The sequence below is a fragment of the Rattus norvegicus genome, chromosome 1 (genome assembly GCF_036323735.1).
Source record: "Rattus norvegicus strain BN/NHsdMcwi chromosome 1, GRCr8, whole genome shotgun sequence".
Taxonomy (NCBI): Eukaryota; Metazoa; Chordata; class Mammalia; order Rodentia; family Muridae; genus Rattus; species Rattus norvegicus.
Window position 1 is genome coordinate 174,996,629 of NC_086019.1, and position 17,129 is coordinate 175,013,757.

Sequence of the window (17,129 nt, forward strand, 5' to 3'; positions counted from 1 at the left end):
CCCATTCATGTCATGGTGCCATATGCAGCTGATACTGCTGGCAAGTCCTGTGTACTTCCAAGCACAAAGTGTCTGAAATCGTTGCTTGATAACTGAAGGAATGGGAATGGTTTCAGTGGTTCTTGAGCCCCATCTCCCAGGGCAAAACACCAGCAACTAACATAATGCAGAGGAGGCCTTGGGACAGCCTCTTAACAACTGAAGAAGCTGCCAAATTTGAAGAGCTTAGACCTTCCTACTGGTGAGCAGGCCTAAATCCACCCCAGCAATACTGTGTGGCTAGGACTGCTACAGGAGACTGCCTGCCGATCCCTTTCGTAACCCTACTTGCCTGCTGGCATCCCTGTGGGAGAGGTTGTCTACCCTGAGTGGTGCCGGCAGCACTTGGATCAGTGCCAGTTCCTGATCAGCCCCTTGATACCATTACTTCCAAGAAGCAGCGATGTCCTTGCTCAGGCTCAGGTTCTTGAATGTGTTCCCAGCAGAGGTAGGTCCCCGACTGATCCTGGCAGCAGCCACTGATACTGAAGGAACAGCTGAACAATTTGAGAGTTATACAAAGCAAGAAAGAGGGAAGTGGATGTAGAGAGATGAGGAGAGAGAAAAAGAGAGGGGAGCATGGAGCTGATAAAAGGCTGTAAATTGCCAGAGAAGAGAACCTTCAGACCCTGGCTACTAGAAGTATTTCTGAGAGCAATTAACTCTTCATGGCTGAGACTTGAGACTATGAGCTATATAACACTGGCCACTGCTAGGAGCCAATGTCTTGATGCCCAAAGCCTACCAATGTTCATAGGTTCCACTCATTGCTGCCTCAGCTTGTCACAGACTGAGGGGAAAGAAAGCTGCTGGAGGTATGCATTTGTAAAGCTTCTGACCTCCTCACAGTGTCTATTTGTGTGGACTGTGACAGAAGCCTCAGCCAGCTGATGAGTGATAAGCACATTCCGTCTCCTGTGTCTCAGCAAACTTAATTTGAGCTGAGTCTCCTCCTGCAGAAACCGCTTGCAGCAAGCACTTCCTGGGTCTTTGCTCTAACCTGGACTGTCATTTTTTCTCACTCTTCTTATTCTGTGCATCCTAAACATCACCTACAGTCCAACCAGTGTACACTCATGAGTGATTACACACACACACACACACACACTGAACCTCATAAGAATGCCAGCTTCCTCGCAGCCCTTTCTCAGTCACTCTCCCTAGCCATGCGCCTGCTCTCATCAGCTTCAGCACGGCGTGTGGTCAGCTGGACAGTCTGACACTCAGAGGATGGACAGTCTGACACTCAGAGGATGACTGGGTTCCTTTCTAGGTTGCCCAGTGTCATGTGGCTTCTCTCCCCTAAAGTAAGGATAAAAGAATAAGAAGCTTACATTTATTAAGAATTTCCAACTATGTTTTTTAAATATTGGCTTTATAAGACCAGATAATTTCATTGAATTCTCATGACTTAGATGAGCTAGTGTTACTGTCTCCACATTGCAGGTGAGAAACTTGAGGCCAAAAAGTGCTACTAAGAGGAACAAGAAGGGCTTGAACTCAGGTAGCTGGATGCCAAAGGCCACCCTCAGCTGTAAAACCCTGTCTGCTGCTAGCTTACAATTTGGTTGGAAAATTTAGTGGTAAGCAATAGATTGTAATTTGACTAAAAAGGAATACTTCCATTTTTCCTGTCTTAGATGAGGTTAATGATACACTTTTCCTCTTCTTTTTATTTATTTTTCTTTCACACAGTGCATCATGACTACAGTTTGCCCTCCCTCCATTCTTCCCAGTTCCCCCAACCTTCTGTGTCCTTTATAGCCATTTCACATCTGTTCCCCTCAGAAAAGAGCAGGCCTCCCAGGGATAGCAACCAAACATGGCATCCCAAGATGCAGTAGGACTAGGCACAGACCCTCATAGCAACACAATAGGAGAAAAGGGTCCCAAGAGCAGGCAGCAGTCAGAGACACCTCCACCCCACTGGGAGGAGTCCCACAAGCAATCATAGCATGTATGCAGGGGGCCTATTGCAGATCCATACAGGCTCCATAATGGGTGTTTCAGTCTCTGAGCCCCCGTGAGTCCTGTGGGCTGTGTTCTTGTGGTGCCTCAGCCCCTCTGGCAGCTACGGTCCTTCCTCTCCCTTTTCTGCACGTGTTCTTGAGCCCCACCTAATGTTTGACTGTGCGTTTCTGCGTCTGCTCCCATCAGCTGCTGGAGCAAACTTCTCTAACGACGAGTGGGCTAAGCACTGGAGGTTGATACATTTTTTAAAAATAAATTATTTGCTTTATTAGGTTATAATTCATGTATCACATAGTCATCACTTTTAAACGTGTAATTCAATTCATTGGGCTATATGTCAAGATTTTATTTTGTTATTTACATTCTTATCTGTCTGTCTCTGTGTAGGTATATGCATGTGAGCTCAGGTGCTCATGGAAGCCAGAAGAACCCCTTGGAGCTGCAGTTCAGGGTGATTATGGGGCTGTGTAATATGAGTGCTGGAGACTAAACTTGGGTCCTCTGCAAATAGCAGCAATTGCTCTTAACTGCTGAGCCACCCCTCAAGCTGTGATTTTAAGCACACTGATCACTATACAGTTCCAGAACAGCTTGATCACCACCCAAGGAAAACCGTCAATATCGGCCATCCCTCCTTCCTACTCCTTGTCATTCATCAGTCTACTTCCTGTCTCTCTGGTTTCCCACCCTGGGAAGTTCATCTAGATGGGATCATTAGGTGTGTTCTGTTGGAAGATGTTTCAGGGTTCACCAAATGTAGCCTGCATCAGAAAATAACCTACGGTTAAATGGTCTACTACAGATTAGGCAGAACAATGGTTTCCAAGGCTCTCCATGCCCCTTTACCTGTACTCTGTGCGCATTACTTTACATGTGAGATCCTAAAGACATGATTTAAATGGATTTTGAGATTATCTGATTATCCGACAATCACAATCCTGTATACAATCACAGACATGCCTCTGCTGGAGGTAGAGGGATGTTTAACTACAGAAGAGAAGGTGACATGACGAAAGGATTGGAGACTGGAGTGAAGTGCTTTGAAGATGGAGGATGGGGCCACAAGCCACAGAGCACAAGCAGCCACCAGAGCTGCAAAGGCCAAGGAGACAGAGTCTTCCATGAGAGCCCCCAGAAATAATAGCTTTTATGTCATCTTGACTTTAGCCAGTGACATCAACTAGGGGCTTCCCATTCTAAGAACTAGAAGAGAATACATTTATGCTTAGTTTCTAGGAATTTTTCTAATTTACTATAGCAATGCTATGGAGCTTCCATAGACAGGAAGCTCTTTTATCTATTTATAAGTGATGGCCATTTGGGCTCCCACTTATAAACCCTGATGATCCAAATTATGAGCCTTTTGTGGATGTGTGTTTCCATTTTCTTGGAGCACATGTGGAAGAAGAACTTTTGGGCAATGAGGTAACTATCTAGCTTATAAGTGTGTTTCTTATCACAGACTTTTGCAGATTAGAGATGTCAGTGTGGATGGCCAGCTGAGGGTTGAACAAGATCACAAGACTTTAGTGTCGGAGCTGTGGTGGTGGTAGGCAGCCCTTACATGCCAAAGATCATCTTCAATACTGAGGCTGCCACCTTGCACACACGTAGCACTTGCTCAGTGTCAAAGGCCATGGAGAAGGAGTTGACTCTGTGTGTTTGTTCAAAATGGTAGTGCGTGCTGCTTTCTACAGCTGTTACTAAAGCAGCTCAAGTCAGACTAATCATGATTTTTTTAAAAAAGATATTTCAAAGAACAGCCCAACAGAAGCATATCATAGTAGTACGCATTAATCCAGGCACAACACAGCTTGCTCGAGTAACTCAGGAGGGCCAGGAGCTGACCACTGGAATGTTTATGTTGATGTAAGTCTTAAGTCACATGGGAGGGTTCCTGTGAAGATTTTATTAGGCCTGCATGCATGCTAGGAAAGCACTAAGTTATGTCCTAAGTCCAATTTTTGTTTATCAAGCATCTGAGATGTGACAAATTTCCCCAATCTGTCTTTCCAGTGTCTTTTTTTTCAGGGAGGTAGAGTCACATGCAGCTCAAGTGACTCATGCAGACATGTTCTAGGAAGAGTCTCTGGATGCGTATATGATTTGTGCTTCCATAGACCTGCATGGTGGAGCTCAGTGGTCTCTAGATGCAACCAAGAGACTCAGGAAACATAAACAGTATGGGGTACTACTGGTCCAGTTTGGAATGCTGTTAATAAGCCTTTTTGTAAGAAGTAGGTACAGAGAACAACAGACTGGATATGGTGGCACACACCTCAGTTTCAGCACTTGGGAGAAAGAGGCAGAAAGATCTCTGTGAATGTGAGGCCAGGCTGGACTACCTAGTAAGTTCCATTTCAGCCAGAGCTATCTGATGAGTTCCTGCCTCAACAAACAAACAAACAAACAAACAATCAACTGAACCAAAGAAACTGTTTGGTGGTTTAGGGCACTTGTTTCTGGGCATGATACCACAATTGCACAAATGAACTTTGTAGCTCATGTCACAAGACCTGTACAAGAACAAGCTGGCCAAAGTTACGGATAAGGAGGCATCATGAAGTCCTGCCCCTAGCTGAGGAGCTAGTGACCTTTGATGTCTGATGGGGGAGGAATTCGCCTGGAATAACAGGGCAGCTCAGACCCAGAGAAGGAGTGTTACCTGCTGGGCACTCTGTGATGATGACATTGTGAGACAGATAGATTCCACGAACCACTCATTAGTGGGGCGAGCTCAAGCAAAGGATTTAATTGGAGCCTCACACTTCCTGTTTAAAAGATAGACCAGAGAGCTATTGGCTGATGGCTTCTGGGGGAGGGAAAGTCAACTTGCTTTGAGGGTGTGGCCCCTGACAGAGTAGAGCATGTTCCAGTGCATGGTCCTATACCTGTGAGTATCTGGGAGCACAAACTGGACCATTTATTTATTTTTTAAAAGTAAGATAAGCTGGGAGTGCCCAGGAGAGTAGGGATGAATATGATTAAAACACATTGCACCCACATATGAAATCCTCAAGGAATTAATGAAAATATTATATTTAAAAATAAAATATATGGAAGGAGAAAGCTGGCGTGTAGATCTGTTACATTTATAACATTGTGAGCAAACACCTAGCAGAAACAGGTTTCCTTTGGCACACAGATTCACAAGGATTTCAGTTTGGCAGAGCTGGGATGGCATCAGAGTCGGCTCCACCCATGGGTGCAGGAGCTGGCCTTGGCTTACTCAGAGGGTAAGGACAGGAAACAGAGAAGACAGGCTAAAATTAGAGATGAGCAAACCTTCAAAGGCCCAACTCCAACGACCTACTTTCACAGCCAGGCCTCACCTCCCAAAGGCTAAACAACCTTTCAAATGAACCACCACCAGGGGACCAAGTGTCCACACATTGGCTTGTGGAGACAGTCAAACTCAGGTCACAGCAAGAAGGAAGGGGACTTAGCACAAGCATGCAGCAGGCCCCATCTCCTGTACAAAGCTGAGGAGTTTTCCAAAGACGATTGGAAGTTCCAGGACCCTCCTGCCTCAGTATCCCTTAAGGGGTTGGAACCCCTATGGATTTGGGTCACTGACAGCAGGGCTTTGGGTGAGGAGGTGGTTTATGCAAAGCTCTTTGCAGGGTCTGAGAGTCCAGCTTAGTATTTCCCCAGCCCCACCCCCTCATGAGCCCCACAGAGCAGTCCCACTGGGGGCTGCTTCCCTGTTGCTAAGCAACAAAATATTTGGTATGAAGTTCCTGTTGATGAAGCTAATTGCAAAGGTTAATTGTCCTCTTGGAGATGAAAAGCACATCAGAAATGTGTTTAGGAGCTGGTCTCTGAACTTCTGAGAGAACACAATTTTCACGAGAAAGCCTGTTTTGTCAGACAGTGATGGTGCCTGCCCTTGTTCTTCTTGCTTTGTTCATTCCACAATAGAGAAGTTTTCAAACTTGACAAAGGAAATCTTTCTCTCTTCAAAGGAGGCTGTTCTATGGAAACTTAGTATGTGGGTGGACTCTTTGCTATCCAACCTGGAAGGTCAGATCTCAGCTCAGTCAGAGCCTCCAGCCTTCTCATCCCCACCCACCTGAGCCACACCCATTGTAGCGACAACCATGAAAAGTCCCTCCTTCTCCTCCCCTGTGCCACCCACAGGTTCACCTGCTCTGTGGACATTTCTGTACTTGAAGTCCTTGAGAGGTCAAGTCAGCCTCGGTCTATGTTTCAAGGCTATGCATAAAGCATGATGCAGGCAGATGCTCAGCAAAAGCATTTGTGTAAAGTCTTATCTATCACGGACCCGGCTGGATCCGGTGGCTGCAGCTAAAATCATTTGATTCAAAATCATCTTAACTGAGATCCACCCCTTTGGGTCGCTTAGGGAAGTAGATAAGGGGTATGGGAAAAGAGGAAACAGTGGACTCTGTTTCCACTCTGCTACTTACCTTGGACAGAAGCCTCAGCCCCCATGAACCTCAGTTTCCCCGTCCCCTCCCCCCTCTCTGTGTACAACTTTCAGTGTTATCTTTACCTTCTACCTCTGAGGCAGGGTCTTTTATTGTTGGTTGACTGTATTCCTGGCTAGGCAACTTGTGTACTTCCGGGGTTTATTCTGTCTGTTTCACTGTAGTACTGTAGACACATGCTGCTGTGTTGGCTTTTCACATTGTTTCTAGGGATTTGAATTCCTGTGCTCCTGCTCGCCTGACAAGCACTTCACTCACTGGGTACAGTGCCTGATCTGGAGGAGGTACTTGAGAAATAGCAGCTACTTCTCTGCTATATTGTTTCCAATGAGAGGCTTAGCAGGTACCAGTGCATAAACATGTGTGAAGGCAAAAACACATGTAAAATTAAATAAATAAAAAGATTTAAAGCCAAATTTAAGACAGAAGAGCTGGCTCAGTGGGTAAGTAGAGAATGATAGAGAAGACCATCTCATTTTGACCTTTGGTCTCCACGTACTTGTGCATGAGTGAATACAACCACATACATACACACACGCACACGCACACACACAGGCTGTGACTCTTCGTTCTTGGCCTAGTGGTTAATGCAAAGCAGTGGCAGAGTCTTATAATGCAAAGCCCTGTTATTCTGGATGCCACTGTGTGGCTCTGCTGGTGGCAAGGGAGCCGATGATACCTTCTTGCTTGAGAAGCTTGCTAAAGCAGCGGGCGCCTTAAGCAAATCCATTTTCTCCATCTCCTGCTTTGGACTATAAAATGACTATGTTAACCCTAGGGAGATCCAAGTCAGGACTGGAACACTTTACAGCTGACATGTATCTGGGTCACACATAGTCCTAGCCATAAGCCAGCTGAGTAAAAGCTCATACTACTAAACCCTTGGGGGCTCTGTGCATGCTGGATACTTGCTCATACAGTCTACCCATGCTTTCTCATTTCATCCCCAGAGCCACCCCAAGAAGGACTAATAACCATTCCCCCCATTTTCTAGATGAGAAAACCAAGACACAAACCAAAAATTATTCCCACTGTCAGTGCAGCATGGCCTTCCACCATCTCACAACTCACCATGCCCTACCTGGTCCCTGAGAGAGGGCTGGCTGCACCTTTACTATTTCTGACCTGTGTCTTCAGAGCTAAATGCTGTGCTGTGCCCGCCATGGGGGACCGGTAAGCCAACTCCATTAAGAAACAAAGCCGTCAGCAGCCTGGTATAAGGATGCCCACGTCTGCATCTTGACTGATGGCCTCCCAGGGATAAGACAACCTGACTCACCATCCGTGCTTTTAGCTGCTAATTGCATTTCTTGACTAAGTTGTCCGAAGCAAGAAGCACGGAATGTGTTTCCTGGAAGTCTGGCACAGCTCTTTTAGAACAGCAGGGCCCAGATCAGCTTACTGGAAACCATCCTTAGTCCAGAAGGGCTTCAGACGGCAGTTGTCACAAGCCTTGGTCCCTCCACATCTGGGGGTTTGCAATTAGGATGCAACTTGGAGGAAGACATATCAGTGTGATTAAGATGGCTTTGCTCCATCCAGGTCCTGCCTGGATTAGAAATGTAAGCCCCATAGAGGGCCTTCCTTTAGTCCCAAGGCAAAGCTCAGAGTTTCAGATTTGAACTGGTGGTGAACTGAAGCCTCTCTGAGCCACAGTACCAGTGGTGGCCCTGTTAGTGTTTGTCAGACACAAGCCAGAGTCACCTGGAAAGAGGGAACCTCAATCAAAGAACTACGTCCATCAGATGGGCCTGGGTATGTATGTTCGTGAGACATTCATTTGAGTGTTCATTGATGTGGGAAAGCTCAGCCCACTGTGGACAGTGCCAACCCGGGGCAGGTGGTCCTGGGTTGTCTAAGAAAGCAGGGTGAGGAAGGCACAGGGAGCAAGCTCATAAGCAGTGTTTCTACAGGGCCTCTGCTTCAGTTCCTGTCTCCAGGTTCCTACCTTGGCTTTCCTCCATGATTGAACATCCTTTGGAAGCATAAAATAAAACAAGCCCTTCCCTTTCCAAGTTGCTTTCCATCAAAGGTTTATCCCCACCTCTGACTGGGACATGGGGCAATGGCAGGCATCACTGATTCAGCTCATGTGGACTAGATGGGTCTTAGGTACCAGTTCTGATGGAACAGAACCAGAACAGAACAGAACAGGAACAGCTACCAGTACAGTGACTGGTTTTGTGTGGCTATCTTTGCCCGTTTTGTGCTTCTATAGCAGAATGTTGGAGATTGGGTGATTTATGAAGGACAAAGTATATCTCTCATAGTGCTGGAGGACAGAAGTCCAAGAGCAAGTTGCTGGTCTCTGGGGAAGATCTTGCTGCTTCAGAAGAAAAGGGCTGAATTTGCTTAATTACCACAATACCAGTCCCTCACACAGGATACTATCCATGCAGCCTGATTACCACTTAAAGATCTCACAATCTTAGTATCGTCACACGGATAACTCAATTTTATCAGTTTGGGAGTGGAAAAGCGTCAAACCACAACAATAGTCTTAATGTCTTGTTGTGGTGGTAAAAATACCATGACAAAAGTAACTTGAGGAAGAAAGGCTTTGCTTTGGCTCATAGTTGCAGAGGGATGCAGTCCATCATAGGGGATAGAATGTCAGGGAACATATGGTGGCAGGAGCAGGAGACAGGCTGGTCACACAGCATCTGCACATGGGAAGCAGAGAGACATTAGGAAATGGGGCTGGGCTCTGATGCCTCAAGGTCTGGCCCCAGTGACTCACTTTATCCTGAGTCTTTTGCAGTCTTTGCAAACAGTGACACCATCAGTACACCACTGTTCAAACATTTGAGCCACATTCAAACCACCACAGATGAGACTGAGGAGGATGAGGTGGCTGAGCGGTTAAGGTGATGGACTGCTAATCCATTGTGCTCTGCACGTGTGGGTTCAAATCCCACCCTCGTTGTTGGCCCTTATATCCTTATGGAAGGCTGAAGACTGAGGATCTCTCACAGATACAGCTTCATAGGTGCACAGATGCCCACATCCACCACGGGGATTTTCTGTGGATGCCTCTGGAAGACCTCCCTCAGCCCCTGAGTCCCACATGGGGAAAATAGAAGTGCTGGGGGGTTAACATACCATAAATACAACCTTGACTGGTGGGAGATAAAGCCATTGGCTATGTTCTTTTTTTTCTTTCTTTCCCTTGATAGATCATCCTGAGTCACTTGTGTAGTTCAAGGACTCTTAGGAATGTCCCCACGATGAAGAGTCATGAAACACTTCTATCAATTATAGAGTTTTGTGCATATACTGTGCCTAGGCTAGAAGAGTTCATGACATGCAAGTGCTAGTCCCCAGACAGGGTCTCTCTTGGCAAAAGTCCCCACACAAAGTGCTGATGGCAAAAGATTGAGTAGTGAAGAGTCAAACTAAGTGAACTGGAGTCAGAGAGATGAGAGCTTCAATCCTACCGGATTCTCACCCATATCTTCTACATTCCAAAATGGCAGCACTGACTGCCGAGTGCAGAGTCGATGATGTATAGAACACGAGCTGCTCTGGAATGTACCCCCTTTTCTGCTCCTAGACTTCAACTGTACAGTTAGTCAAGAAACTTCTGGACCAACAGTTGATGGAATATCAATTCTAAGAATGATATTTTTAGATGGTTTTACATTAGCTCTCCCACACAGCTTCTGAAATGCCATGTGAAATAAAATCAGAATGGAGCCCCAGGTGTGAGTAAACTCCTCCTCCTTACCCTGACCTTCCTCGGTCTGAAGACCACCACTCACATATGGAAGGCCTTGCATGCTAATAGCTGGAGTCTAGACAAGAAGTGGTCTTGCACAGGCTTCTCTCTGCCTGTGCAGAGTGTGTGAGTCCCTCTTCTGCCAATAATTCTACCCAGCAGCCACGAAGAGGATGGGATGGAGTCGTGTTAGCATGGGAATGTGATGGTTCATCTTCATTGTCAGCTGGATTTGGAATCACCATGGAGACACAGATCTTGGTGTATCTGTGAGCTGAGGGTGTTTCCAGAGAGGTTTGGTTAAGGAGGGAAGGCTCACCCTGTGAGTGGCACTGGAAGAATGGAAAAATGGAAGAATTCGGAAGAGTACAAAGCACAAGAGCTGTCGAAACATGAACCAAAGGAACCCTTCCTTCCATAAGGTTTGTTGGCCAGGTATTCTGCCCTGAGAAAAGTAAATACAGGAGATGTAAGAACATACTAACATTTCACGAGCTCCCTTGCGCTTGTTTTGTGGCTGTAACTTAGGTTCTAGCTGAGGGCCAGCCCAAATGAGAAATGTCACTCGGGCCCCAGCTATAGAGCTCTGTGCACACAGACCCATTCTTTCTCCTTCTCCCCTACCACATAACCACAAGCTGTGGGCTCCAGCTGGTGCAGCTTGTGGTGAAGGCCTCTTCACCCTCCTCCCATCGTGGTTGCTACGGCCCTGAGAGAGGCACTTGAGGAACCCTGAGGTCTCGGGATTTTTGGTGCTGGAGCTTTAGTTATGCATGGTGACAGATCAAGGGAACAATTCCCTTCTGACCCTTTCCACCCATGAGTGACACAGGAAAGCTTTGGGTTCCCCTGTCTCTGCCCGACTCAGGCTGGATCCCGATGGAGCCGAGGAGGATTTGATTCGAGCTTCTATCTGTGTGACTTCCAGATCGGCCTCCAGTCCACACCGGGTGGAGAGCACTGGAGAGGCTGGCTGCAGACCCCTTTCTTTGTTCTACTTTGTGCTTTAGGCTTCTTTAGGCTGACAACGGTTTCAAGACTCTGGTGTCCCTGAGAGGGAGGGGTCGGGGTGCCTGTGAGTGGGATGTTTCTTTTTTTCTTTTTTTTTCTTTTTTTCGGAGCTGGGGACCGAACCCAGGGCCTTGCGCTTGCTAGGCAAGCGCTCTACCACTGAGCTAAATCCCCAACCCCGAGTGGGATGTTTCTAAATTGCCAAATTCCACGAAGTGGCCAATTTTCTATTAGGTTCATCTGAGAGGCAAGGCACATCACAGAGACATTTAAGAAAGGGTGCTTTTCTTGGCAGGAAGATTGGCTTTATTCTCCACCAAACAATGACCCCTGTCATTAAAGTATGGAGCATTTGGCTCTTGTCTCAGCCTCCAATAGTACTATACTCGCCTTCCTTTGTGCTACCCAGAAGAGGTGACAGCCCTCCTCATATGTATGTATGTATGTATGTATGTATGTATGTATGTATGTATGTATGTGCATATGTGTGTGTATACATACATTCTAGGTCTGCACATATTCTTGTGTGCATCAACCATAGGAAGTAAATTACTTGCTAACTCCAGCATCCTCAGCACATCCTCACTTTGGGGTCTTCCTCCCTTTCTCTTTCAGCTTGCTGCTCATATAATACCATCACCTCAGGGAGCTACTCTCTTTAAAAAGAGATTTATTTTATTTTCATTTGTGTGTGCCTGTCATGTATGCGTATGCGTGTGTGTGTGTGTGTGTGTGTGTGTGTGTGTACCCACACATGCACATGTGAGTGCAGATGACCACAGAGGCCAGATGAGGGTATCAGATCCTCTGGAGTCGCAGGCATTTATGATCCATCCCAGGTTCTCTGTAAGAGCAGCAAGTACTCATAAGCGCTGAGCCATCTTTCCAGTCCCTCAGAGATGTGTGTATTCTTGATGACTCTATAAAAGTGCGTGCGCATGCACACACACACACACACACACACACACACACCGCCTCATTGCCTTTCCTGTTTTATCATCGCACACTCTTTCCCCATATTTTACTTACTTGTTCATTTACTGTGTGTGATTTTTTTTCTGAGCAGCATGCAAACTCCAAGACAAACAGGGCTTGTCATCTACATTGCTCCCTGCTCTATCCCTGGAATCTTAAGCACTGCCCTGCACACTGCATCAATGCCCCACACCCTGCAGCACTGCCCTGCACACTGCATCAATGCCTTGCACACTGCAGCACTGCCCTGCACACTGCATCAATGCCCTGCACCCTGCAGCACTGCCCTGCACACTGCACCCTGCAGCAGTGCCCTGCACCCTGCAACAGTGCCCTGCACACTGCATCAATGCCCTGCACACTGCAGGACTTCCCTGTACACTGCATCAATGCCCTGCACCCTGCAGCAGTGCCCTGCACACTGCAGCACTGCCCTGCACACTGCAGCACTGCCCTGCACCCTGCAGCACTGCAGCACTGCCCTGTACACTGCATCAATGCCCTGCACCCTGCAGCAGTGCCCTGCACCCTACAGCACTGCCCTGCACACTGCAGCAGTGCCCTGCACACTGCAGCAGTGCCCTGCACCCTGCAGCAGTGCCCTGCACCCTGCAGCACTGCAACACTGCCCTGTACACTTCATCAATGCCCTGCACCCTGCAGCAGTGCCCTGCACCCTGCAGCAGTGCCCTGCACCCTGCACCCTGCAGCAGTGCCCTGCACCCTGCAGCACTGCAGCACTGCCCTGTACACTTCATCAATGCCCTGCACCCTGCAGCAGTGCCCTGCACCCTACAGCACTGCCCTGCACACTGCAGCAGTGCCCTGCACACTGCAGCAGTGCCCTGCACCCTGCAGCAGTGCCCTGCACCCTGCACCCTGCAGCAGTGCCCTGCACCCTGCAGCACTGCAGCACTGCCCTGTACACTTCATCAATGCCCTGCACCCTGCAGCAGTGCCCTGCACACTGCAGCAGTGCCCTGCACCCTGCAGCAGTGCCCTGCACCCTGCAGCAGTGCCCTGCACCCTGCAGCAGTGCCCTGCACACTGCAACAGTGCCCTGCACACTGCTGCACTGCCCTGCACACTGCAGGTGCTCTACAGATATTTGTTCAGCAAACTCTCGATCCTTTATCATGGAAAAAGAAAATCTCAAAGGGGGCAGCTAGACCGCGGGCCAGGAGAGTCAAGGAGGATTTCGATCTCAGGGATTTCTGCTTTGAAGCATTTTTTGTTTTCTGCTCTGACATCAGACTTCGGATGTGTGTGCGTCTGGGGAAATGGGATTGTTAAAGAGGATGATGCATCTATGAGGAGAACATTCATTTGCCTTCTAACACCAAGCGCAAATGAGCTGACTCTGGTTCAGTGGCTGTGCACTACGCTCGGAGCTCCTGCTCCATGCACGGAGGCGTTTACATTGTCAGCAACATCTGTGGTCTTCAAAATTGCTTCACCTCTCTGTGGATCAAATACCTTCAGTTTCCGTCTGCAAATGATGCCTCTGAGCTTTGCAAAGCCATGCTGCAGTCCCACCAGGCTTGAGGAAATGTGGGTCAGGTGTCCCCTGACCATGCTGACAGCCACATGCTGCTTCTGCCCCTTGGCTGTTTCTCCATTTCTGGGGAACCCCTGGCCCAAAGGAGGGGATTCTTGTGATTGGCTCCTCTCATTTTGCTGGTTGGAATTTCAGGAACTACTGGTGGGACCAAGTTTTGCCTTAATTCAGCGGGGTTTAAATGATGACTCTGCCCAGGTCCAGAGATTCTGTGGGACTGGGTATCAGTTTTAAACCTCTCTAGGTGGCTGTAAATACATGTAATCAAGGCTGAGATTGGTACTTGACTGGATGGTTGGGATGTAGAGGACACCTTACAAAAGACAGCAAGAATGATGGGGACAAGAGGGTTGGACAGGGGCGTGGCTTTATCCTCTTCTATGAGGGCTCATCTGTATGCCATCTTGTGGAAATAAAGCTACACACACATGCTACAGATGCCTCAACTTGCATGCACTGTTAGTGGTTTGCTGTGAGTTAAAGAGTCCCTTGGTCCCAGCCCAAACCCCCGACAAGTACAAGATTGGTATTAGCAGAAATCAGCTAGAGTTGGTGTTTTTTTTTTTTTTTTTTTTTTTTTTGGTTCTTTTTTTTTTTTTCGGAGCTGGGGACCGAACCCAGGGCCTTGCGCTTCCTAGGTAAGCGCTCTACCACTGAGCTAAATCCCCAGCCCCTTAGAGTTGGTGTTTTAAGGGGTGTCTGAACTCAGGCATCTAGAGACAAAGGGAAGTGTGCAAGGGGGTACTAATGAGATAGGGGCAGACACCCCAGGTGCCAGAAATGTGGCCGACTGCCTGAGCAGAGAGTAAAGATGGGGCTTTAGAATGACTTACAGCCTCTGATCAGATTCTCTGTATCATGAGAACAGTTCTGATAGGAAGGGGGTTCTTTCCATTTGTCTGTGGTTCTTTTTTTTTTCTCATCAGCAAAGTGGACATAAAATACTGGCATTGATTTAGGGGTTATCGAGACTTCATTGAGCCAGTGTAAGCAAGATGGTGGTTGAGTTCCCAGCACTCAGATATCTGCCATTTAGCTGTTATTTTTGACATTAGACATTGTGTTGATCAACACCTTCACAGTACCACACCATCAGCACCAACTCCAGCCCAGCCTTTTTTAAACCCCTGCATGGCTCCTCAGTGCCTTGGTCCATGCTGTTAGGATTTGGAGGAGGTCTGGCTCCACCAGAACTAACGGTAGATGACATTTGGGGTCTCAGTGATGGTGGCTTTGAGAGGAAAAGTGACTAAGTCACGGGAGGGGTTAGTGATTCTTTTGGGGACTGTGTTAGAGGGGGTTTGTCCTATGGGAAGTTGCTTGCTGTTGTGTCTTTTTAGCTGGCTTCTACTTGTCCTCACTGGCTCTCAACTTGGCAGCCTCCAGAACCAGGAGCCCAAACAATTCTTTTCTTAGTAAATCACCTGATGTCCACTCTAGTTCTGAGTGGCTTTGTCCCTTTCGATGAGTATCTCCCCTGGCTGCTACAGCTTTCTGAGGTACCTGAAACTATAGCTTCAATGGTTAGGACTCCCAGGCAAGCCTGTGGTCCAGCTATGTGCTTCTGGGAAGGACCTTGGAGTCCTTTTCTGTGGGCCCCATGCTCAGCTCTCTTCTCTATCTGCAGTCAGGACTGCCCAGCTTGTGGGGTAGCCACGGGAGAGGGAAAGAGCTGAGAACTGCAAGTGTCCATACACAGAACCTGGGGAACACAGAGCAGAGTTATTAGGTCCTGGCATGCATGCGAATATGTCCCCAAGCTGGGCCCTGAGTGAGAGCCCAGGTGTTGTACCCAGACCAAGTTGGGGGCATTCACTTCTTACTGTGGTCAAGAGTGGGTGAAGCCACAGTGGAACAAGGCAGACAGGGTAGTGGCCATTGCTGTCTGAGACAAAAGCAAAATGCTTTGCATTTGTGAACAAAGAGAGTGCTACAGATATCATATGATAAATCCTAGTTTTATTGTGTGCAAGGAAAATCAGGCCATTGTGACAGGCCGTGGTGGCTGCCTGTCCTGCTGTGGGGCACAAATTACATAATCTTGTTTATCATTGTATCTCTATAGTCCAGTTCAGTATGTGACTCTTCCAATATTATGTGAGTGCCTCTCCAGGAAGTGAGGGACACATGGACTCCAGAAGGAATCTCAAAGATTCCTAGGGACCGAAGCCAGGGTGTGAGTGGAGATTCACAGCACTGAACCACAGGTTACAGGGCACCAAGCTTCATTGAGGTAACAAGGCCTCAGTGTTTCAAGTTATGGTGTCATCAGTTTCTATCAGAGACAAGATAGGCTCAGACAGTGGGACTGAAAATGTCTGGCTTCTGATGAAAATGTCTGGCTTTCGGTGAAAGGAACAAGAATCAGGGCTCTAAGACAGAACTGTGGTAAAGGACACTGTGTTCTGAGGAGCTCAGGGGAAACTCCATTTGGATCCCTTGGTGCTGGCCGAGGTGCAGGGGTTGCTGAGGATCTGGGATACAGCCAGCCTTTGGGTGAAGAATCCATGACTCAGCAGCTCGGAACTGCTGCCAATGGGGGGAGGGGAGGTGCTATTAAATAAAATCTATGGTCCATTCATATATCTGGTTAGTAAAGAAATCGCTCTGGAAGTGGGGCACAGAACGCATGCAGAGTCCACTGACTATCCACAGATCCCGTGTTCACACATGCTTCCTTCCCTATGTGGACACTTTCACCCACTCTGCAGATGGTGGCTAATGTAAGCCTCAGAACTCCTAACTATCACAGTGAGAGTGGTGTCATTTGGGTTTCCAACTTGGGTCTGTGTGTTGCAGCTAAATGGGCATCTCAGTTTGTGAGAGATATGATTTGAAAACATGACATCAGTACCGTCAGTGGTCCTGGAAGAGTCCCCAGTCAGGCACAGCTTCCAAGCAGAACTGAGGACACAGCTGGTGATGTCATCTTATGTATACAGCTGGTGATGTCATCTAATGTACACAGCTGATGATGTCATCTTATGTACACAGCTGATGATGTCATCTCATGTGTATAGTTTTCTGCTTCTGTGGCAGTCGCTGGGTGCCTCTGGCAGCTCCATGCACTTTGAGGTATAGACAGAGAAGATCCAAAGTCTATAACTTGAGGGTCACATTTTGCATAGGACGGATACTTCCAAGTTTTTACAAGTCACAGATGAAATGACTGAGCAAAAGCAAAGGGATGTCCCCAAAGCTCAGGCCAACTGCCTGGTATTCTGTGAGGAACAAGGAAGTTTGATGAGTTTGTGAGGTCCCAAGGGGAGACACGGGGACACTGAATAGTTCAGGATAGCTTCAAAGATCACACATTTCCCCTGCCCTCCAGTTTCTGGATCAGACCAAGGCACTGGATCCCTAAAGAACCATGACTCAATGTCATAGGGTCAAGGACCATCTTTTT

The 17,129-nt window shown here is 47.7% G+C and overlaps 1 protein-coding gene and 1 non-coding gene across 2 annotated transcripts; both read left to right on the forward strand.

The window, feature by feature from the left end:
* Nucleotides 1–9,305: 9,305 nt before the first annotated feature.
* Nucleotides 9,306–9,387, forward strand: Trnas-gcu1 (transfer RNA serine (anticodon GCU) 1). The gene has a single exon. It is a non-coding gene; the product is annotated as a tRNA-Ser (tRNA).
* Nucleotides 9,388–12,347: 2,960 nt separating this feature from the next.
* On the forward strand, nucleotides 12,348–13,334 carry LOC108349779 (keratin-associated protein 10-6-like). Its single transcript, XM_017590463.1, has one exon. It carries the CDS (start codon nucleotides 12,348–12,350, stop codon nucleotides 13,332–13,334), a length of 987 nt encoding a protein of 328 aa, XP_017445952.1.
* The last annotated feature ends 3,795 nt before the right edge of the window (nucleotides 13,335–17,129 follow it).

Coding starts and splice junctions, on each gene's coding strand:
- LOC108349779 (XM_017590463.1), top strand. CDS start 12,348: ATGCCCCACACCCTGCAGCACTGCCCTGCACACTGCATCAATGCCTTG.